This window comes from Anomaloglossus baeobatrachus, chromosome 6 (genome assembly GCF_048569485.1).
Source record: "Anomaloglossus baeobatrachus isolate aAnoBae1 chromosome 6, aAnoBae1.hap1, whole genome shotgun sequence".
NCBI lineage: Eukaryota > Metazoa > Chordata > Amphibia > Anura > Aromobatidae > Anomaloglossus > Anomaloglossus baeobatrachus.
Window position 1 is genome coordinate 835,330 of NC_134358.1, and position 22,686 is coordinate 858,015.

The 22,686-nt window shown below is 55.7% G+C and overlaps 1 protein-coding gene across 1 annotated transcript in view; it reads right to left on the minus strand.

The window, feature by feature from the left end:
• LOC142243793 (uncharacterized) overlaps nt 1-21,068 on the minus strand; it is a 79,300-nt gene extending 58,232 nt beyond the window's left edge. Inside the window, exon 1 of the mRNA XM_075315992.1 lies at nt 20,969-21,068. Within this exon, the coding sequence (XP_075172107.1) occupies nt 20,969-21,026 (58 nt within the window). The 5' untranslated portion in view covers nt 21,027-21,068. The remainder of the gene's footprint in view (nt 1-20,968) is intronic.
• Between the last annotated feature and the right edge of the window lie 1,618 nt (nt 21,069-22,686).

Below are 22,686 nucleotides of genomic sequence, written 5' to 3' on the forward strand. Positions count from 1 at the left end.
TGCGGCTGTGGAATATGCTGCGGTATGTGCGGCTGTGGAATATGCTGCGGTATGTGCAGCTGTGTCCATGCTGCGGTATGTGTGGCTGTGTCCATGCTGCGATATGTGCGGCTGTGTCCATGCTGCGGTATGTGCGGCTATGGAATATGCTGCGGTATGTGCGGCTGTGTCCATGCTGCGGTATGTGCGGCTGTGTCCACGCTGCGGTATGTGCGGCTGAGTCCATTCTGCGGTATGTGCGGCTGTGTCCATGCTGCGGTATGTGCGGCTGTGTCCATGCTGCGGTATATACGGCTGTGTCCATGCTGCGGTATATGCGGCTGTGGAACATGCTGCGGTATGTGCGGCTGTGGAACATGCTGCGGTATGTGCGGCTGTGTCCATGCTGCGGTATGTGCGGCTGTGGAATATGCTGCGGTATGTGCGGCTGTGTCCATGCTGCGGTATGTACAGCTGTGTCCATGCTGCGGTATGTGCGGCTGTGGAATATGCTGCGGTATGTGCGGCTGTGGAATATGCTGCAGTATGTGCGGCTGTGTCCATGCTACGGTATGTGCGGCTGTGTCCATGCTGCGGTATGTGCGGCTGTGTCCATGCTGCGGTATGTGCGGCTGTGTCCATGCTGCGGTATGTGCCGCTGTGTCCATGCTGCGGTATGTGCCGCTGTGGAATATGCTGTGTAATGTGCGGTTGTTTCCATGCTGTGGTATGTGCGGCTGCGTCCACGCTGCGGTATGTGCGGCTGTGGAATATGCTGTGGAATGTGCGGCCATGGAATATGCTGCGGTATGTGCGGCTGTGTCCATGCTGTGGTATGTGCGGCTGTGGAATATGCTGCGGTATGTGCGGCTGTGGAATATGCTGCGGTATGTGCGGCTGTGTCCATGCTGCGGTATGTGCGGCTGTGGAATATGCTGCGGTATGTGCGGCTGTGGAATATGCTGTGGAATGTGCGGCTGTGTCCATGCTGCGGTATGTGCGGCTGTGTCCATGCTGCGGTATCTGCGGCTGTGGAATATGCTGCGGTATATGCGGCTGTGTCCATGCTGCGGTATGTGCGGCTGTGTCCACGCTGCGGTATGTGCGGCTGAGTCCATGCTGCGGTATGTGCGGCTGTGTCCATGCTGCGGTATGTGCGGCTGTGTCCACGCTGCGGTATGTGCGGCTGTGTCCATGCTGCGGTATGTGCGGCTGTGGAATATGTTGTGGAATGTGCGGCCATGTAATATGCTGCGTTATGTGCGGCTGTGTCCATGCTGCGGTATGTGCGGCTGTGGAATATGCTGCGGTATGTGCGGCTGTGTCCATGCTGCACTATGTGCGGCTGTGTCCATGCTGCGGTATGTGCGGCTGTGTCCATGCTGCGGTATGTGCGGCTGTGTCCACGCTGCGGTATGTGCGGCTGAGTCCATGCTGCGGTATGTGCGGCTGTGTCCATGCTGCGGTATGTGCGGCTGTGTCCACGCTGCGGTATGTGCGGCTGTGTCCATGCTGCGGTATGTGCGGCTGTGGAATATGCTGCGGTATGTGCGGCTGTGTCCATGCTGCGGTATGTGCGGCTGTGTCCATGCTGCGGTATGTGCGGCTGTGTCCATGCTGCGGTATGTGCGGCTGTGTCCACGCTGCGGTATGTGCGGCTGAGTCCATGCTGCGGTATGTGCGGTTGTGTCCATGCTGCGGTATGTGCGGCTGTGTCCACGCTGCGGTATGTGCGGCTGTGTCCATGCTGCGGTATGTGCGGCTGTGGAATATGCTGCGGTATGTGCGGCTGTGTCCATGCTGCGGTATGTGCGGCTGTGTCCATGCTGCGGTATGTGCGGCTGTGTCCATGCTGCGGTATGTGCGGCTGTGTCCATGCTGCGGTATGTGCGGCTGTGGAATATGCTGTGGAATGTGTGGTTGTGTCCACGCTGCGGTATGTGCGGCTGTGTCCACGCTGCGGTATGTGCGGCTGTGGAATATGCTGTGGCATGTGCGGCTGTGGAATATGCTGCGGTATGTGCGGCTGTGCCCATGCTGCGGTATATGCGGCTGTGTCCATGCTGCGGTATGTGCGGCTGTGTCCATGCTGCGGTATGTGCGGCTGTGTCCATGCTGCGGTATGTGCGGCTGTGGAATATCCTGCGGTATGTGCGGCTGTGTCCATACTGCGGTATGTGCGGCTGTGGAATATGCTGCGGTATGTGCGGCTGTGTCCATGCTGCGGTATGTGCGGCTGTGGAATATGCTGCGGTATGTGCGGCTGTGGAATATGCTGCGGTATGTGCAGCTGTGTCCATGCTGCGGTATGTGTGGCTGTGTCCATGCTGCGGTATGTGCGGCTGTGTCCATTGTGAAGATGTAATTTACCCTCTCACTGTATATGCTGTACAGATTCCTATTTCAAGCTGGGTTCATTGTCTTATTTGAACTACTTCTGTGTACATTTCTATTGTTGTAGGTAATCACCCCCCTAAAATGCAAGGTTATATCCTCTTGAGGCACTTCCATCCCTGGGAGTAGGGGGAGGTGGGCCTAGAGTCCAACTAGTGTAAACTCTGCTTACCTGGGAGATTCAGGCAGAGTGAGCTGAAACTTGAAGGGAGCAGGAGCTCCAGCCTGTGTGGCTGTGGACACGGACGGAGCTAGGCCTGTGTGGCGGCCCGTGGGATTGTGTGGAACTCTTTGGACTACTGTAAGGACGATTGCTTTGTAATCCGGTCCGAGGATTGTCGGGAAGGGCCCCCGAATCTGTTTTACGTGGACTTATCGTGTGCTGTTCTTGCATTCCTGTTAATAAACCTGTTGGATCGTCCCTCGGCCTCGTCCATCCTTTGCTCTGTTGTACACCCCCGTCACAAACTGGTTGGCAGCGGCGGGATCAGAGCACAAGAAATGGAGGACAACAGCCAATCGACGTCTGAAACCAGAACCTCAGGATACAGGAACTGGACTGTGGCGAGTCTACAAACAAAGGCCCGTGAATTAGGTGTCGGCTACAAAGGACTCTCTAAGGAGCAACTAATTGAGGCATTGGAACACGCTTGCCTGCAAGTTGGCACCGAGGAACAATTTCCACAGCAAGGGGAGCAAAGACGGGAGCCGGAGGTGAATACCCAAAAAAGTCAATGGGTTGTGTGGTACAAGGAAAAGATGGCACTGCTTGGAGATGAGGCCACCATAGAAGATAAGAGGGAGGCCATGCGTGGAGCTGAAGAGAAGGAGCGCAGGATGGAGGAGATGGCATTGCTGGATAAGCAGCTCGCTGTGGAAGCCGCGAGAGGTTCCAGACAGACTGTAACCCCAGCACCCATCATGAGGGAACTTCCCAGAGTGTCCCGCAAAGACTTCAAGCAGTTTAATGAGGCTGCTGGTGACATTGAGGGCTTCTTCCAGGACTTTGAGCATCAGTGTCCATTAATGGAAGTCCCAGAAAGGGAGCGCGTCCGGCATCTGGTTGGGCTCTAGAGGGTGGAGCTGCTGCAGCCTATAGAGCTATGGACCATCGGTGGAACTGTGAGTATGCGGATATTAAACAGACTATTCTAGAACATTATGCTGTAACGCCAGACACTTACAGGACTCAGTTCCGTACTCTAGCATGTGATGAGGAAGTGTCCTTCAAGATGTATGCCCACAAACTCAAACATCTGTGGCATCGTTGGTTGGAGGCAGAGGAGGCCTTAACCTTGGAGACCGTCCTCCAGGTCCTCCTAAAAGAGCAGTTTTACTTCAAGTGCCCCGCTGAGATCCGGGAATGGGTGCGTGAGAGAAAACCAGCGACAGTGGAGGAAGCTGCTGCTCTAGCTGATGAGGTGCTCACCATCAAGCCTCAGTGGAGGGTTCTGTTGGAGGATGGAGAGACGCCTAACAGCTCCACAACACCGGATGCCCCCAGTTATTCTGTCCCCATTGTTCCCCGTTCCTCTAAGCCACCACATGTTGATACCCGTGTTAATGTGCCTCCAGTTGCTTCTACTGCACTTTCTGGAATACGCCGGGGAGAGGAAGTAACAGAGCGCAGGTGTTATGTTTGTAGGCATCCCGGGCATTTGCAGGCCTCATGCCCAGCCAGGCCATGGAGGAATCATCCTCAAACCCCTACAGCACCTTCAGGTGGGAGCCGGCCTCCAAGTTCCCCTACCCCTTACCCAAGAGGACGCCTTGGATGGAGGGAGACCCTGCTCAGATGCTATCAATGTGGACAGCCAGGGCATCGGCAAGTCTCCTGCCCAGCTGTTCAAATGAGGACTGATCCTGCGCCCAATCGGATTGTTAATTATTTACAGCCCAGCGCCATGGAGGAAGATGTGGCACCGCTATGTGAGGACTGGCCTAGTGACTCAGCCCATGTTGCACCACCAGGAGTTTACGGGGTGCGACCTGCAGTTATGACGACTTCTGCTCATCGAGGTAAGCACTTGCAGGAGGTTGTGCTGGATGGACAGAGACTTGTTGGATTTTGTGACTCGGGTGCTTTCCTCACACTGGCTGATCCCCGAGTGGTTCGGCCTGAGGCAATCCATAGAGGACCTGGGATTGTCATTGAACTGGCTGGTGGACAATGGAGGACTATTCCCACAGCCACTGTGGATCTGAGCTTTGGTTTTGGGGTCAGGCGATGTGTGGTTGGGGTGATGGGTGGTCTGCCTGCAGCTGTTCTCCTGGGCAATGATGTGGAAGAGCTACGATGCCAATTCGTGGCTGCATGAAGCCACATGTAAGTAACGCTCTGCCTGTGTGTACTTAACCAGTGACCTGTAGAGGTCCCTAGTACGTACACAAGTTGGGAGGGGGAGGGATTGTGAAGATGTAATTTACCCTCTCACTGTATATGCTGTACAGATTCCTATTTCAAGCTGGGTTCATTGTCTTATTTGAACTACTTCTGTGTACATTTCTATTGTTGTAGGTAATCACCCCCCTAAAATGCAAGGTTATATCCTCTTGAGGCACTTCCATCCCTGGGAGTAGGGGGAGGTGGGCCTAGAGTCCAACTAGTGTAAACTCTGCTTACCTGGGAGATTCAGGCAGAGTGAGCTGAAACTTGAAGGGAGCAGGAGCTCCAGCCTGTGTGGCTGTGGACACGGACGGAGCTAGGCCTGTGTGGCGGCCCGTGGGATTGTGTGGAACTCTTTGGACTACTGTAAGGACGATTGCTTTGTAATCCGGTCCGAGGATTGTCGGGAAGGGCCCCCGAATCTGTTTTACGTGGACTTATCGTGTGCTGTTCTTGCATTCCTGTTAATAAACCTGTTGGATCGTCCCTCGGCCTCGTCCATCCTTTGCTCTGTTGTACACCCCCGTCACATCCATGCTGCGGTATGTGCGGCTATGGAATATGCTGCGGTATGTGCGGCTGTGTCCATGCTGCGGTATGTGCGGCTGTGTCCACGCTGCGGTATGTGCGGCTGAGTCCATTCTGCGGTATGTGCGGCTGAGTCCATGCTGCGGTATGTGCGGCTGTGTCCATGCTGCGGTATGTGCGGCTGTGTCCATGCTGCGGTATATGCGGCTGTGGAACATGCTGCGGTATGTGCGGCTGTGGAACATGCTGCGGTATGTGCGGCTGTGTCCATGCTGCGGTATGTGCGGCTGTGGAATATGCTACGGTATGTGCGGCTGTGTCCATGCTGCGGTATGTACAGCTGTGTCCATGCTGCGGTATGTGCGGCTGTGGAATATGCTGCGGTATGTGCGGCTGTGGAATATGCTGCAGTATGTGTGGCTGTGTCCATGCTACGGTATGTGCGGCTGTGTCCATGCTGCGGTATGTGCGGCTGTGTCCATGCTGCGGTATGTGCGGCTGTGTCCATGCTGCGGTATGTGCCTCTGTGTCCATGCTGCGGTATGTGCCGCTGTGGAATATGCTGTGTAATGTGCGGTTGTGTCCATGCTGTGGTATGTGCGGCTGCGTCCACGCTGCGGTATGTGCGGCTGTGGAATATGCTGCGGTATGTGCGGCTGTGTCCATGCTGCGGTATGTGCGGCTGTGGAATATGCTGCGGTATGTGCGGCTGTGTCCATGCTGCGGTATGTGCGGCTGTGGAATATGCTGCGGTATGTGCGGCTGTGGAATATGCTGCGGTATGTGCAGCTGTGTCCATGCTGCGGTATGTGTGGCTGTGTCCATGCTGCGATATGTGCGGCTGTGTCCATGCTGCGGTATGTGCGGCTATGGAATATGCTGCGGTATGTGCGGCTGTGTCCATGCTGCGGTATGTGCGGCTGTGTCCACGCTGCGGTATGTGCGGCTGAGTCCATTCTGCGGTATGTGCGGCTGTGTCCATGCTGCGGTATGTGCGGCTGTGTCCATGCTGCGGTATATACGGCTGTGTCCATGCTGCGGTATATGCGGCTGTGGAACATGCTGCGGTATGTGCGGCTGTGGAACATGCTGCGGTATGTGCGGCTGTGTCCATGCTGCGGTATGTGCGGCTGTGGAATATGCTGCGGTATGTGCGGCTGTGTCCATGCTGCGGTATGTACAGCTGTGTCCATGCTGCGGTATGTGCGGCTGTGGAATATGCTGCGGTATGTGCGGCTGTGGAATATGCTGCAGTATGTGCGGCTGTGTCCATGCTACGGTATGTGCGGCTGTGTCCATGCTGCGGTATGTGCGGCTGTGTCCATGCTGCGGTATGTGCGGCTGTGTCCATGCTGCGGTATGTGCCGCTGTGTCCATGCTGCGGTATGTGCCGCTGTGGAATATGCTGTGTAATGTGCGGTTGTTTCCATGCTGTGGTATGTGCGGCTGTGTCCACGCTGCGGTATGTGCGGCTGTGGAATATGCTGTGGAATGTGCGGCCATGGAATATGCTGCGGTATGTGCGGCTGTGTCCATGCTGCGGTATGTGCGGCTGTGGAATATGCTGCGGTATGTGCGGCTGTGGAATATGTTGCGGTATGTGCGGCTGTGTCCATGCTGCGGTATGTGCGGCTGTGCAATATGCTGCGGTATGTGCGGCTGTGGAATATGCTGTGGAATGTGCGGCTGTGTCCATGCTGCGGTATGTGCGGCTGTGTCCATGCTGCGGTATCTGCGGCTGTGGAATATGCTGCGGTATATGCGGCTGTGTCCATGCTGCGGTATGTGCGGCTGTGTCCACGCTGCGGTATGTGCGGCTGAGTCCATGCTGCGGTATGTGCGGCTGTGTCCATGCTGCGGTATGTGCGGCTGTGTCCACGCTGCGGTATGTGCGGCTGTGTCCATGCTGCGGTATGTGCGGCTGTGGAATATGTTGTGGAATGTGCGGCCATGTAATATGCTGCGTTATGTGCGGCTGTGTCCATGCTGCGGTATGTGCGGCTGTGGAATATGCTGCGGTATGTGCGGCTGTGTCCATGCTGCACTATGTGCGGCTGTGTCCATGCTGCGGTATGTGCGGCTGTGTCCATGCTGCGGTATGTGCGGCTGTGTCCACGCTGCGGTATGTGCGGCTGAGTCCATGCTGCGGTATGTGCGGCTGTGTCCATGCTGCGGTATGTGCGGCTGTATCCACGCTGCGGTATGTGCGGCTGTGTCCATGCTGCGGTATGTGCGGCTGTGGAATATGCTGCGGTATGTGCGGCTGTGTCCATGCTGCGGTATGTGCGGCTGTGTCCATGCTGCGGTATGTGCGGCTGTGTCCATGCTGCGGTATGTGCGGCTGTGTCCATGCTGCGGTATGTGCGGCTGTGGAATATGCTGTGGAATGTGCGGTTGTGTCCACGCTGCGGTATGTGCGGCTGTGTCCACGCTGCGGTATGTGCGGCTGTGGAATATGCTGCAGTATGTGCGGCTGTGTCCATGCTGCGGTATGTGCGGCTGTGGAATATGCTGTGGCATGTGCGGTTGTGGAATATGCTGCGGTATGTGCGGCTGTGCCCATGCTGCGGTATATGCGGCTGTGTCCATGCTGCGGTATGTGCGGCTGTGTCCATGCTGCGGTATGTGCGGCTGTGTCCATGCTGCGGTATGTGCGGCTGTGGAATATCCTGCGGTATGTGCGGCTGTGTCCATACTGCGGTATGTGCGGCTGTGGAATATGCTGCGGTATGTGCGGCTGTGTCCATGCTGCGGTATGTGCGGCTGTGGAATATGCTGCGGTATGTGCGGCTGTGGAATATGCTGCGGTATGTGCAGCTGTGTCCATGCTGCGGTATGTGTGGCTGTGTCCATGCTGCGGTATGTGCGGCTGTGTCCATTGTGAAGATGTAATTTACCCTCTCACTGTATATGCTGTACAGATTCCTATTTCAAGCTGGGTTCATTGTCTTATTTGAACTACTTCTGTGTACATTTCTATTGTTGTAGGTAATCACCCCCCTAAAATGCAAGGTTATATCCTCTTGAGGCACTTCCATCCCTGGGAGTAGGGGGAGGTGGGCCTAGAGTCCAACTAGTGTAAACTCTGCTTACCTCGGAGATTCAGGCAGAGTGAGCTGAAACTTGAAGGGAGCAGGAGCTCCAGCCTGTGTGGCTGTGGACACGGACGGAGCTAGGCCTGTGTGGCGGCCCGTGGGATTGTGTGGAACTCTTTGGACTACTGTAAGGACGATTGCTTTGTAATCCGGTCCGAGGATTGTCGGGAAGGGCCCCCGAATCTGTTTTACGTGGACTTATCGTGTGCTGTTCTTGCATTCCTGTTAATAAACCTGTTGGATCGTCCCTCGGCCTCGTCCATCCTTTGCTCTGTTGTACACCCCCGTCACAAACTGGTTGGCAGCGGCGGGATCAGAGCAGAAGAAATGGAGGACAACAGCCAATCGACGTCTGAAACCAGAACCTCAGGATACAGGAACTGGACTGTGGCGAGTCTACAAACAAAGGCCCGTGAATTAGGTGTCGGCTACAAAGGACTCTCTAAGGAGCAACTAATTGAGGCATTGGAACACGCTTGCCTGCAAGATGGCACCGAGGAACAATTTCCACAGCAAGGGGAGCAAAGACGGGAGCCGGAGGTGAATACCCAAAAAAGTCAATGGGTTGTGTGGTACAAGGAAAAGATGGCACTGCTTGGAGATGAGGCCACCATAGAAGATAAGAGGGAGGCCATGCGTGGAGCTGAAGAGAAGGAGCGCAGGATGGAGGAGATGGCATTGCTGGATAAGCAGCTCGCTGTGGAAGCCGCGAGAGGTTCCAGACAGACTGTAACCCCAGCACCCATCATGAGGGAACTTCCCAGAGTGTCCCGCAAAGACTTCAAGCAGTTTAATGAGGCTGCTGGTGACATTGAGGGCTTCTTCCAGGACTTTGAGCATCAGTGTCCATTAATGGAAGTCCCAGAAAGGGAGCGCGTCCGGCATCTGGTTGGGCTCTAGAGGGTGGAGCTGCTGCAGCCTATAGAGCTATGGACCATCGGTGGAACTGTGAGTATGCGGATATTAAACAGACTATTCTAGAACATTATGCTGTAACGCCAGACACTTACAGGACTCAGTTCCGTACTCTAGCATGTGATGAGGAAGTGTCCTTCAAGATGTATGCCCACAAACTCAAACATCTGTGGCATCGTTGGTTGGAGGCAGAGGAGGCCTTAACCTTGGAGACCGTCCTCCAGGTCCTCCTAAAAGAGCAGTTTTACTTCAAGTGCCCCGCTGAGATCCGGGAATGGGTGCGTGAGAGAAAACCAGCGACAGTGGAGGAAGCTGCTGCTCTAGCTGATGAGGTGCTCACCATCAAGCCTCAGTGGAGGGTTCTGTTGGAGGATGGAGAGACGCCTAACAGCTCCACAACACCGGATGCCCCCAGTTATTCTGTCCCCATTGTTCCCCGTTCCTCTAAGCCACCACATGTTGATACCCGTGTTAATGTGCCTCCAGTTGCTTCTACTGCACTTTCTGGAATACGCCGGGGAGAGGAAGTAACAGAGCGCAGGTGTTATGTTTGTAGGCATCCCGGGCATTTGCAGGCCTCATGCCCAGCCAGGCCATGGAGGAATCATCCTCAAACCCCTACAGCACCTTCAGGTGGGAGCCGGCCTCCAAGTTCCCCTACCCCTTACCCAAGAGGACGCCTTGGATGGAGGGAGACCCAGCTCAGATGCTATCAATGTGGACAGCCAGGGCATCGGCAAGTCTCCTGCCCAGCTGTTCAAATGAGGACTGATCCTGCGCCCAATCGGATTGTTAATTATTTACAGCCCAGCGCCATGGAGGAAGATGTGGCACCGCTATGTGAGGACTGGCCTAGTGACTCAGCCCATGTTGCACCACCAGGAGTTTACGGGGTGCGACCTGCAGTTATGACGACTTCTGCTCATCGAGGTAAGCACTTGCAGGAGGTTGTGCTGGATGGACAGAGACTTGTTGGATTTTGTGACTCGGGTGCTTTCCTCACACTGGCTGATCCCCGAGTGGTTCGGCCTGAGGCAATCCATAGAGGACCTGGGATTGTCATTGAACTGGCTGGTGGACAATGGAGGACTATTCCCACAGCCACTGTGGATCTGAGCTTTGGTTTTGGGGTCAGGCGATATGTGGTTGGGGTGATGGGTGGTCTGCCTGCAGCTGTTCTCCTGGGCAATGATGTGGAAGAGCTACGATGCCAATTCGTGGCTGCATGAAGCCACATGTAAGTAACGCTCTGCCTGTGTGTACTTAACCAGTGACCTGTAGAGGTCCCTAGTACGTACACAAGTTGGGAGGGGGAGGGATTGTGAAGATGTAATTTACCCTCTCACTGTATATGCTGTACAGATTCCTATTTCAAGCTGGGTTCATTGTCTTATTTGAACTACTTCTGTGTACATTTCTATTGTTGTAGGTAATCACCCCCCTAAAATGCAAGGTTATATCCTCTTGAGGCACTTCCATCCCTGGGAGTAGGGGGAGGTGGGCCTAGAGTCCAACTAGTGTAAACTCTGCTTACCTGGGAGATTCAGGCAGAGTGAGCTGAAACTTGAAGGGAGCAGGAGCTCCAGCCTGTGTGGCTGTGGACACGGACGGAGCTAGGCCTGTGTGGCGGCCCGTGGGATTGTGTGGAACTCTTTGGACTACTGTAAGGACGATTGCTTTGTAATCCGGTCCGAGGATTGTCGGGAAGGGCCCCCGAATCTGTTTTACGTGGACTTATCGTGTGCTGTTCTTGCATTCCTGTTAATAAACCTGTTGGATCGTCCCTCGGCCTCGTCCATCCTTTGCTCTGTTGTACACCCCCGTCACATCCATGCTGCGGTAAGTGCGGCTATGGAATATGCTGCGGTATGTGCGGCTGTGTCCATGCTGCGGTATGTGCGGCTGTGTCCACGCTGCGGTATGTGCAGCTGAGTCCATTCTGCGGTATGTGCGGCTGTGTCCATGCTGCGGTATGTGCGGCTGTGTCCATGCTGCGGTATGTGCGGCTGTGTCCATGCTGCGGTATATGCGGCTGTGGAACATGCTGCGGTATGTGCGGCTGTGGAACATGCTGCGGTATGTGCGGCTGTGTCCATGCTGCGGTATGTGCGGCTGTGGAATATGCTGCGGTATGTGCGGCTGTGTCCATGCTGCGGTATGTACAGCTGTGTCCATGCTGCGGTATGTGCGGCTGTGGAATATGCTGCGGTATGTGCGGCTGTGGAATATGCTGCAGTATGTGTGGCTGTGTCCATGCTACGGTATGTGCGGCTGTGTCCATGCTGCGGTATGTGCGGCTGTGTCCATGCTGCGGTATGTGCGGCTGTGTCCATGCTGCGGTATGTGCCGCTGTGTCCATGCTGCGGTATGTGCCGCTGTGGAATATGCTGTGTAATGTGCGGTTGTGTCCATGCTGTGGTATGTGCGGCTGCGTCCACGCTGCGGTATGTGCGGCTGTGGAATATGCTGTGGAATGTGCGGCCATGGAATATGCTGCGGTATGTGCGGCTGTGTCCATGCTGCGGTATGTGCGGCTGTGGAATATGCTGCGGTATGTGCGGCTGTGGAATATGCTGCGGTATGTGCGGCTGTGGAATATGCTGCAGTATGTGCGGCTGTGGAATATGCTGCGGTATGTGCGGCTGTGTCCATGCTGCGGTATGTGCGGCTGTGGAATATGCTGCGGTATGTGCGGCTGTGGAATATGCTGCGGTATGTGCGGCTGTGTCCATGCTGCGGTATGTGCGGCTGTGGAATATGCTGCGGTATGTGCGGCTGTGGAATGTGCGGCTGTGTCCATGCTGCGGTATGTGCGGCTGTGTCCATGCTGCGGTATCTGCGGCTGTGGAATATGCTGCGGTATATGCGGCTGTGTCCATGCTGCGGTATGTGCGGCTGTGTCCACGCTGCGGTATGTGCGGCTGAGTCCATGCTGCGGTATGTGCGGCTGTGTCCATGCTGCGGTATGTGCGGCTGTGTCCACGCTGCGGTATGTGCGGCTGTGTCCACGCTGCGGTATGTGCGGCTGTGGAATATGCTGCGGTATGTGCGGCTGTGTCCATGCTGCACTATGTGCGGCTGTGTCCATGCTGCGGTATGTGCGGCTGTGTCCATGCTGCGGTATGTGCGGCTGTGGAATATGCTGTGGAATGTGCGGTTGTGTCCACGCTGCGGTATGTGCGGCTGTGTCCACGCTGCGGTATGTGCGGCTGTGGAATATGCTGCGGTATGTGCGGCTGTGCCTATGCTGCGGTATATGCGGCTGTGTCCATGCTGCGGTATGTGCGGCTGTGTCCATGCTGCGGTATGTGCGGCTGTGTCCATGCTGCGGTATGTGCGGCTGTGGAATATGCTGCGGTATGTGCGGCTGTGTCCATGCTGCGGTATGTGCGGCTGTGGAATATGCTGCGGTATGTGCGGCTGTGTCCATGCTGCGGTATGTGCGGCTGTGGAATATGCTGCGGTATGTGCGGCTGTGGAATATGCTGCGGTATGTGCAGCTGTGTCCATGCTGCGGTATGTGTGGCTGTGTCCATGCTGCGGTATGTGCGGCTGTGTCCATGCTGCGGTATGTGCGGCTATGGAATATGCTGCGGTATGTGCGGCTGTGTCCATGCTGCGGTATGTGCGGCTGTGTCCACGCTGCGGTATGTGCGGCTGAGTCCACTCTGCGGTATGTGCGGCTGTGTCCATGCTGCGGTATGTGCGGCTGTGTCCATGCTGCGGTATATACGGTTGTGTCCATGCTGCGGTATATGCGGCTGTGGAACATGCTGCGGTATGTGCGGCTGTGGAACATGCTGCGGTATGTGCGGCTGTGTCCATGCTGCGGTATGTGCGGCTGTGGAATATGCTGCGGTATGTACAGCTGTGTCCATGCTGCGGTATGTGCGGCTGTGGAATATGCTGCGGTATGTGCGGCTGTGGAATATGCTGCGGTATGTGCGGCTGTGGAATATGCTGCAGTATGTGCGGCTGTGTCCATGCTGCAGTATGTGCGGCTGTGTCCATGCTGCGGTATGTGCGGCTGTGTCCATGCTGCGGTATGTGCGGCTCTGTCCATGCTGCGGTATGTGCCGCTGTGTCCATGCTGCGGTATGTGCCGCTGTGGAATATGCTGTGTAATGTGCGGTTGTGTCCATGCTGTGGTATGTGCGGCTGCGTCCACGCTGCGGTATGTGCGGCTGTGGAATATGCTGTGGAATGTGCGGCCATGGAATATGCTGCGGTATGTGCGGCTGTGTCCATGCTGCGGTATGTGCGGCTGTGGAATATGCTGCGGTATGTGCGGCTGTGGAATATGCTGCGGTATGTGCGGCTGTGGAATATGCTGCAGTATGTGCGGCTGTGGAATATGCTGCGGTATGTGCGGCTGTGTCCATGCTGCGGTATGTGCGGCTGTGGAATATGCTGCGGTATGTGCGGCTGTGGAATATGCTGCGGTATGTGCGGCTGTGTCCATGCTGCGGTATGTGCGGCTGTGGAATATGCTGCGGTATGTGCGGCTGTAGAATATGCTGTGGAATGTGCGGCTGTGTCCATGCTGCGGTATGTGCGGCTGTGTCCATGCTGCGGTATCTGCGGCTGTGGAATATGCTGCGGTATATGCGGCTGTGTCCATGCTGCGGTATGTGCGGCTGTGTCCACGCTGCGGTATGTGCGGCTGAGTCCATGCTGCGGTATGTGCGGCTGTGTCCATGCTGCGGTATGTGCGGCTGTGTCCACGCTGCGGTATGTGCGGCTGTGGAATATGTTGTGGAATGTGCGGCCATGTAATATGCTGCGTTATGTGCGGCTGTGTCCATGCTGCGGTATGTGCGGCTGTGGAATATGCTGCGGTATGTGCGGCTGTGTCCATGCTGCACTATGTGCGGCTGTGTCCATGCTGCGGTATGTGCGGCTGTGTCCATGCTGCGGTATGTGCGGCTGTGGAATATGCTGTGGAATGTGCGGTTGTGTCCACGCTGCGGTATGTGCGGCTGTGTTCACGCTGCGGTATGTGCGGCTGTGGAATATGCTGTAGTATGTGCGGCTGTGTCCATGCTGCGGTATGTGCGGCTGTGGAATATGCTGTGGTATGTGCGGCTGTGGAATATGCTGCGGTATGTGCGGCTGTGCCCATGCTGCGGTATATGCGGCTGTGTCCATGCTGCGGTATGTGCGGCTGTGTCCATGCTGCGGTATTTGCGGCTGTGTCCATGCTGAGGTATGTGCGGCTGTGTCCACGCTGCGGTATGTGCGGCTGTGGAATATGCTGTGGAATGTGCGGCTGTGTCCACGCTGCGGTATGTGCCTCTGTGGAATATGCTGTGGAATGTGCGGCCATGGAATATGCTGCGGTATGTGCGGCTGTGTCCATGCTGCGGTATGTGCGGCTGTGGAATATGCTGCGGTATCTGCGGCTGTGGAATATGCTGCGGTATGTGCAGCTGTGTCCATGCTGCGGTATGTGCGGCCATGGAATATGCTGCGGTATGTGCGGCTGTGTCCACGCTGCGGTATGTGCGGCTGTGTCCATGCTGCGGTATGTGCGGCTGTGTCTATGCTGCGGTATGTGCGGCTGTGGAATATGCTGCGGTATGTGCGGCTGTGTCTATGCTGCGGTATGTGCGGCTGTGTCCATGCTGCGGTATGTGCGGCTGTGGAATATGCTGCGGTATCTGCGGCTGTGGAATATGCTGCGGTATGTGCGGCTGTGTCCATGCTGCGGTATGTGCGGCTGTGTCCTCGCTGCGGTATGTGCGGCTGAGTCCATGCTGCGGTATGTGCGGCTGAGTCCATGCTGCGGTATGTGCGGCTGTGGAATATGCTGCGGTATGTGCGGCTGTGTCCTCGCTGCGGTATGTGCGGCTGTGTCTATGCTGCAGTATGTGCGGCTGTGGAATATGCTGCGGTATGTGCGGCTGTGTCCATGCTGCGGTATGTGTGGCTGTGGAATATGCTGCGGTATGTGCGGCTGTGTCCACGCTGCGGTATGTGTGGCTGTGGAATATGCTGCGGTATGTGCGGCTGCATCCATGCTGCGGTATGTGCGGCTGTGTCCATGCTGCGGAATGTGCGGCTGTGTCCATGCTGCGGTATGTGCGGCTGTGGAATATGCGGCGGGTGTCCCGCAGCCGCACGTGACTGCATGTCAATTATTCCTGCGGAATTCCCGCCCCTCTACTATGGAGATAGCGTCCGGGACTTCTGCAGGGAAGTTGCATGAATGTCCGCAGGTTTTCCGCAGATATTTCGCTGGAATCCCGCAGCTGTGGATTCCGGGGAGCTGCTGCGGGAATCCTGCGATATATCCGCAGGTACGTAGTCCCGTGGGCACAGAGCCTTACCCTTATGTTACATACTAGTCAGTGCTCAGCCGCCATTATTTACAGCGCTTCTGATTGACCTCACATGAACGGTCGCTGCTCTAGGATTGTCCTGAACTGTAAACAGCTGACAACACAGCAAAGGATCTCATAGTGGAAAGTGATCAGACGGGGGAAGACACAACATTTCCCAGACATTAGATCTACCAGGGACAGTGAAAAGACGTCATCAAGAAGCCCTGACATTACCGAGACCTGACAACCCTGAAAAATGTATGAAAAGACAAGAAGACTGGTCCAGGAGGCTCAAAAGAGGCCAACAGCAACAGTAAAGGAGCTGCAGCAATTTCTGGCAGGTCCTGGTGGTGTCATGCGTGTGACTACAATCTCCTGTGTTACTCATATGTCCGGCTTGTGGGGTCAGGGGCAAGATGGAAACCTTCTCTTACAAAGACAAGCATCCAAGCCCGGACATGTATTACTGAAACCTAAATCTAGTCTTTATAAAAACAAAACATGTTATGTCTGATGAGACCAAGGGGCAAACTGTGGAAAACCATCAATGCACATCATCCCCATAGTGAGGCATGGTGGGAGCAGAATTGTGCTTTTGGACAGGTTTTTGGCAGCTTGAACTGGGGCTTTAGTTAAGCTAGAGAAACTTAGGAAACATTTCAACTATCAATCACTTTTTAAATGAAAGCTTCAGGCCTTAGAAAAAAAGCTGAAGATGAAGAGGAATTTCACCTTCCAGCACTACTATCCTAAGTGACCCCAAATCAACAAATGAAGATGACAGTGCAAGAACGCCTCACCAGAAGAGGACAGTGCTAGAGCGCCTCACCAGAAGATGACAGTACTAGAGCGCCTCACCAGAAGATGACAGTGCTAGAACGCCTCACCAGAAGATGACAGTGCTAGAACGCCTCACCAGAAGAGGACAGTGCTAGAGCGCCTCACCAGAAGATGACAGTGCTAGAGCGCCTCACCAGAAGATGACAGTGCAAGAACGCCTCACCAGAAGATGACAGTGCTAGAACGCCTCACCAGAAGAGGACAGTGCTAGAACGCCTCACCAGAAGATGACAGTGCTAGAACCCCTCACCAGAAGATGACAGTGCAAGAACGCCTCACCAGAAGATGACAGTGCTAGAACGCCTCACCAGAAGATGACAGTGCTAGAAAGCCTCACCAGAAGATGACAGTGCTAGAACGCCTCACCAGAAGATGACAGTGCTAGAACGCCTCACCAGAAGATGAAAGTGCTAGAACGCCTCACCAGAAGATGAAAGTGCTAGAAGCCTCACCAGAAGATGACAGTGCTAGAAGCCTCACCAGAAGATGACAGTGCTAGAACGCCTCACCAGAAGATGAAAGTGCTAGAACGCCTCACCAGAAGATGAAAGTGCTAGAAGCCTCACCAGAAGATGACAGTGCTAGAACGCCTCACCAGAAGACGACAGTGCTAGAACGCCTCACCAGAAGACGACAGTGCTAGAACGCCTCACCAGAAGATGACAGTGCTAGAACGCCTCACCAGAAGATGACAGTGCTAGAACTCCTCACCAGAAGATGACAGTGCTAGAACGCCTCACCAGAAGATGACAGTGCTAGAACGCCTCACCAGAAGATGACAGTGCTAGAACGCCTCACCAGAAGATGACAGTGCTAGAGCGCCTCACCAGAAGATGACAGTGCTAGAGCGCCTCACCAGAAGATGACAGTGCTAGAACGCCTCACCAGAAGACGACAGTGCTAGAACGCCTCACCAGAAGACGACAGTGCTAGAACGCCTCACCAGAAGACGACAGTGCTAGAACGCCTCACCAGAAGACGACAGTGCTAGAACGCCTCACCAGAAGACGACAGTGCTAGAACGCCTCACCAGAAGACGACAGTGCTAGAACGCCTCACCAGAAGACGACAGTGCTAGAACGCCTCACCAGAAGACGACAGTGCTAGAACGCCTCACCAGAAGACGACAGTGCTAGAACGCCTCACCAGAAGACGACAGTGCTAGAACGCCTCACCAGAAGACGACAGTGCTAGAACACCTCACCAGAAGACGACAGTGCTAGAACGCCTCACCAGAAGACGACAGTGCTAGAACACCTCACCAGAAGACGACAGTGCTAGAACACCTCACCAGAAGATGACAGTGCTAGAACACCTGTGCTAGAACGCCTCACCAGAAGATGACAGTGCTAGAACGCCTCACCAGAAGATGACAGTGCTAGAACGCCTCACCAGAAGATGACAGTGCTAGAACGCCTCACCAGAAGATAAAAGTGCTAGAACGCCTCACCAGAAGATGAATGTGCTAGAACGCCTCACCAGAAGATGACTGTGCTAGAACACCTCACCAGAAGATGACAGTGCTAGAACGCCTCACCAGAAGATGACAGTGCAAGAACGCCTCACCAGAAGAGGACAGTGCTAGAACGCCTCACCAGAAGATGACAGTGCTAGAACGCCTCACCAGAAGATGACAGTGCTAGAACGCCTCACCAGAAGATGAAAGTGCTAGAACGCCTCACCAGAAGGTGAAAGTTTTGGATTGGCCCCGAGTGCAATCTGTGGTGACCTGAAGAGGGCGCTGTACACAGGAGATGCTCCTGCCAATTGTAGATCTGCCGTGTGATAGACTCCAGCCCAAAATTACTGAATGAATCAGAAATTTACAGGAGACCGCAGTGTAATTGTGTAAGGGTGTGAAGAATTATGCAACTACATTTTACTATTTTGCTTTTTCCATTTGAAAAGATTTCAGTTTTTTCTGAATGGATTTATACAGGGTCATTAAGGGTGGAAAGTCTGAAACCATTCTTCTTGGTAAGATTATTTTCTAATGAAAAAACCTGATATTTTACCAGGGGTGTGTAGACATATGCACTGTATACGCCAATCACATCCTAACTGCACTGTATGACCACTGGGTGAGCAGGGTGTGATTTAGGCCGGAGTCGCACTTGTGAGTCATTGAATCACCCGGCATGGCCGCACACTCCCCGGCACGGCCGCACACTCTCCGGCAGGGGCCGCACACTCCCCGGCATGGCCGCGCACTCTCCGGCATGGCCGCGCACTCTCCGGCATGGCCGCACACTCCCCGGCATGGCCGCACACTCTCCGGCATGGCCGCGCACTCTCCGGCAGGGGCCGCACACTCCCCGGCAGGGGCCGCACACTCCCCGGCATGGCCGCACACTCCCCGGCACGGCCGCACACTCTCCGGCAGGGGCCGCACACTCCCCGGCATGGCCGCACACTCTCCGGCATGGCCGCGCACTCTCCGGCACGGCCGCACACTCTCCGGCACGGCCGCACACTCTCCGGCACGGCCGCACACTCTCCGGCACGGCCGCACACTCTCCGGCACGGCCGCACACTCTCCGACAGGGGCCGCACACTCTCCGACAGGGGCCGCACACTCTCCGGCACGACCTGCACACTCTCCGGCAAGGCCGCACACTCCCCGGCACGGCCGCGCACTCTCCGGCACGGCCGCGCACTCTCCGGCACGGCCGCGCACTCTCCGGCACGGCCGCGCACTCTCCGGCACGGCCGCGCACTCTCCGGCAGGAGCCGTGCACTCTCCGACAGGGGCCGCACACTCCCCAGCACGGCCGCACACTCCCCGGCACGGCCGCACATTCCCCGGCACGGCCGCACATTCCCCGGCACGGCCGCACACTCTCTGGCACGGCCGAACACTTCCCGGCACGGCCGCACATTCCCCGGCAGGAGCCGCACACTCTCCGGCATGGCCGCACACTCTCTGGCATGGCCGCACACTCTCTGGCATGGCCGAACACTCCCCGGCATGGCCGCACACTCCCCGGCAGGAGCCGCACACTCTCCGGCATGGCCGTGCACTCTCCGGCATGGCCGCGCACTCTCCGGCATGGCCGCACACTCCCCGGCACGGCCGCACACTCTCCGACAGGAGCCGCACACTCTCCGGCATGGCCGCGCACTCTCCGGCATGGCCGCGCACTCCCCGGCAGGAGCCGCACACTCCCCGGCAGGAGCCGCACACTCTCCGGCAGGAGCCGCACACTCTCCGGCAGGAGCCGCACACTCCCCGGCAGGAGCCGCACACTCCCCGGCAGGAGCCGCACACTCTCCGGCAGGAGCCGCACACTCTCCGGCAGGAGCCGCACACTCCCCGGCATGGCCGCGCACTCTCCGGCATGGCCACGCTCTCTCCGGCATGGCCGCGCACTCTCCGGCATGGCCGCGCACTCTCCGGCATGGCCGCGCACTCTCCGGCATGGCCGCGCACTCTCCGGCATGGCCGCGCTCTCTCTGGCACGGCCGCCCACTCCCCAGCACGGCCGCACACTCCCCGGCACGGCCGCACATTCCCCGGCACGGCCGCACATTCCCCGGCACGGCCGCACACTCTCTGGCATGGCCGAACACTCCCCGGCACGGCCGCACATTCCCCGGCAGGAGCCGCACACTCTCCGGCATGGCCGCACACTCTCTGGCATGGCCGAACACTCCCCGGCATGGCCGCACACTCCCCGGCAGGAGCCGCACACTCTCCGGCATGGCCGTGCACTCTCCGGCATGGCCGCGCACTCTCCGGCATGGCCGCACACTCCCCGGCACGGCCGCACACTCTCCGACAGGAGCCGCACACTCTCCGGCATGGCCGCGCACTCTCCGGCATGGCCGCGCACTCCCCGGCAGGAGCCGCACACTCCCCGGCAGGAGCCGCACACTCTCCGGCAGGAGCCGCACACTCTCCGGCAGGAGCCGCACACTCCCCGGCATGGCCGCGCACTCTCCGGCATGGCCACGCTCTCTCCGGCATGGCCGCGCACTCTCCGGCATGGCCGCGCACTCTCCGGCATGGCCGCGCACTCTCCGGCATGGCCGCGCACTCTCCGGCATGGCCGCGCTCTCTCTGGCACGGCCGCCCACTCTCCGGCACGGCCGCGCACTCTCCGGCAGGGGCCGCGCACTCTCCGGCATGGCAGCACACTCTCCGGCAGGAGCCGCACACTCTCCGGCAGGAGCCGCACACTCCCCGGCAGGAGCCGCACACTCTCCGGCACGGCCGCACACTCTCCGGCATGGCCGCACACTCTCCGGCATGTATCTCTATGCAGCTGAGACGCTCCTGTCCGGAGAATGTGCGGCCATGCCGGGGGGGGGGATTCAATGAGAGACTCGTGCCGCTTACACGCGAGGCACTCGCACATGTGACTCCGGCCTCACAGCCAGATGCAAATAAACTGCAGGCTGAGCACAAGTGGCAAGAAGCAGAACTATGATTGCAGCTCCGGATGTGACAATCACAGGGATCATGTGTGGAGATGTCTGGCAATGACCATTGTATGTAAAGCTCTTACCCGAGTCCACGCAGACGGCGGCGGCCACCAGACAGATCAGCAGAGCCTTCATCTTCATGTGTCAGGGAGGCGCGGAGGTCCCCGTATATATAGCCGTCGCTTCCACCTTTATTATCACAGATGTATCTAGAGCGATATTTATGGAGCGGTTCACGGCTGTAATTTGCGGTAATTAGAGGGCGCTGCTCAGATTTATCGTCTCTACACAATATTATTATAAGTGGTGGTGTCAGTGAAGGCTTTGTCCTGGTCGTGGAGCCTCCCTGGCTGCGAGCGGCCGCGGGTGGGACCTTTATACCATACTTTATACACTATGTTTATACACATTTATGTGATACTATGTTTATACCTCATTTATTATGCTGCAATTTCCTCCTGCGGTCACAAAACACGAGAAGAAGAACAGACGTCACGTGACCGCGGCTCTGACATCAGCACAGGCGGTGCTATGGGGGACGTATGGGGCGATAATGGGGGGCTTCACCCCAAATAACCATGGAAAGAAGGCACAGATGAACCCTGGCTGGACAAGACTACAACATGTAGGGTGTCCTACAGTTGTTACAGTTGTCCTGTAGTCCTTTTAGGATCTGGGGGGAGGGAGGGTAGTGGAGCAAAAAAGGGGAGAGATAGAGCAGATAGAGACAGGGAGACGGTAGGGGTCAATGAAGGATTAGGGGGGGATGGGACATACAAGGAACGTAGGGAGGCTAGGAGTAATAAAGGTGTTAATAGGATTAAATGTCTACTGACAAATGCAAGAAGTCTACAAACAAAATGAATGAATTGGAGACTCTTATGTCAACCATGGATTATGATGTGGTGGGCATTACGGAAACCTGGCTGGATGAAAGCCATGACTGGGTGACAAACGTACAGGGTTATAGTACATTTAGGAAGGACAGGAAAGACAAAAAAGGTGGTGGGGTGTGTATATTTATCAAATCTAACCTAAAACCTGTGTTGTATGATGACATTGAGGGGAACAGCAACAATGTGGAGTCAGTATGGGTAAATGTACATGGGGAGGGGAATAATGGAAAAATGCTAATTGGCGTTTGCTATAAGCCTCCTAACATACCTGAACAAATAGAGGGTGAAATGCTGGAACAAATTGAAAAGGCAGCTAATAATAATAATCGGGTTCTTATTATGGGGGATTTCAACTATCCAGACATACAGTGGGACATAGAATCTTCTGGTTCTGCTAAAAGCTGTAAGTTCTTATCTACCATTCAAGACCATTTCCTCTCTCAGATGGTAGATGAACCGACCAGGGGAGATAATCTGCCGGATCTGGTCCTGTCAAATAGACCGGATACAATTTCAGATCTACAGGTCCGGGAGCACTTGACAGGTCCGGGAGCACTTGGGCACCAGCGATCATAATATGGTAAGCTTCAACGTAATATTCAATAGAACATTTCAAAGGGAAAATGCTAAAACCTGGAATTTTAGGAAAGCTGATTTCAACAAATTAAGGGAAGAGCTTAAATGTGTAGATTGGGACAAAGTCATGGTAACTGGGGATACCGAACATAAATGGGGCAAGTTTAAGGATATACTACTAGAGTCCTGTAAAAAACGTATACCCTCTGGTAATAAAATGTCCAGGAATAAAAAGAAACCACTATGGATAAATAAGACTGTACAAAGTATAATAAAACAAAAACAAAGGGCGTTTAAAATCTTAAAGGCTGAGAATACAGAAATAGCAT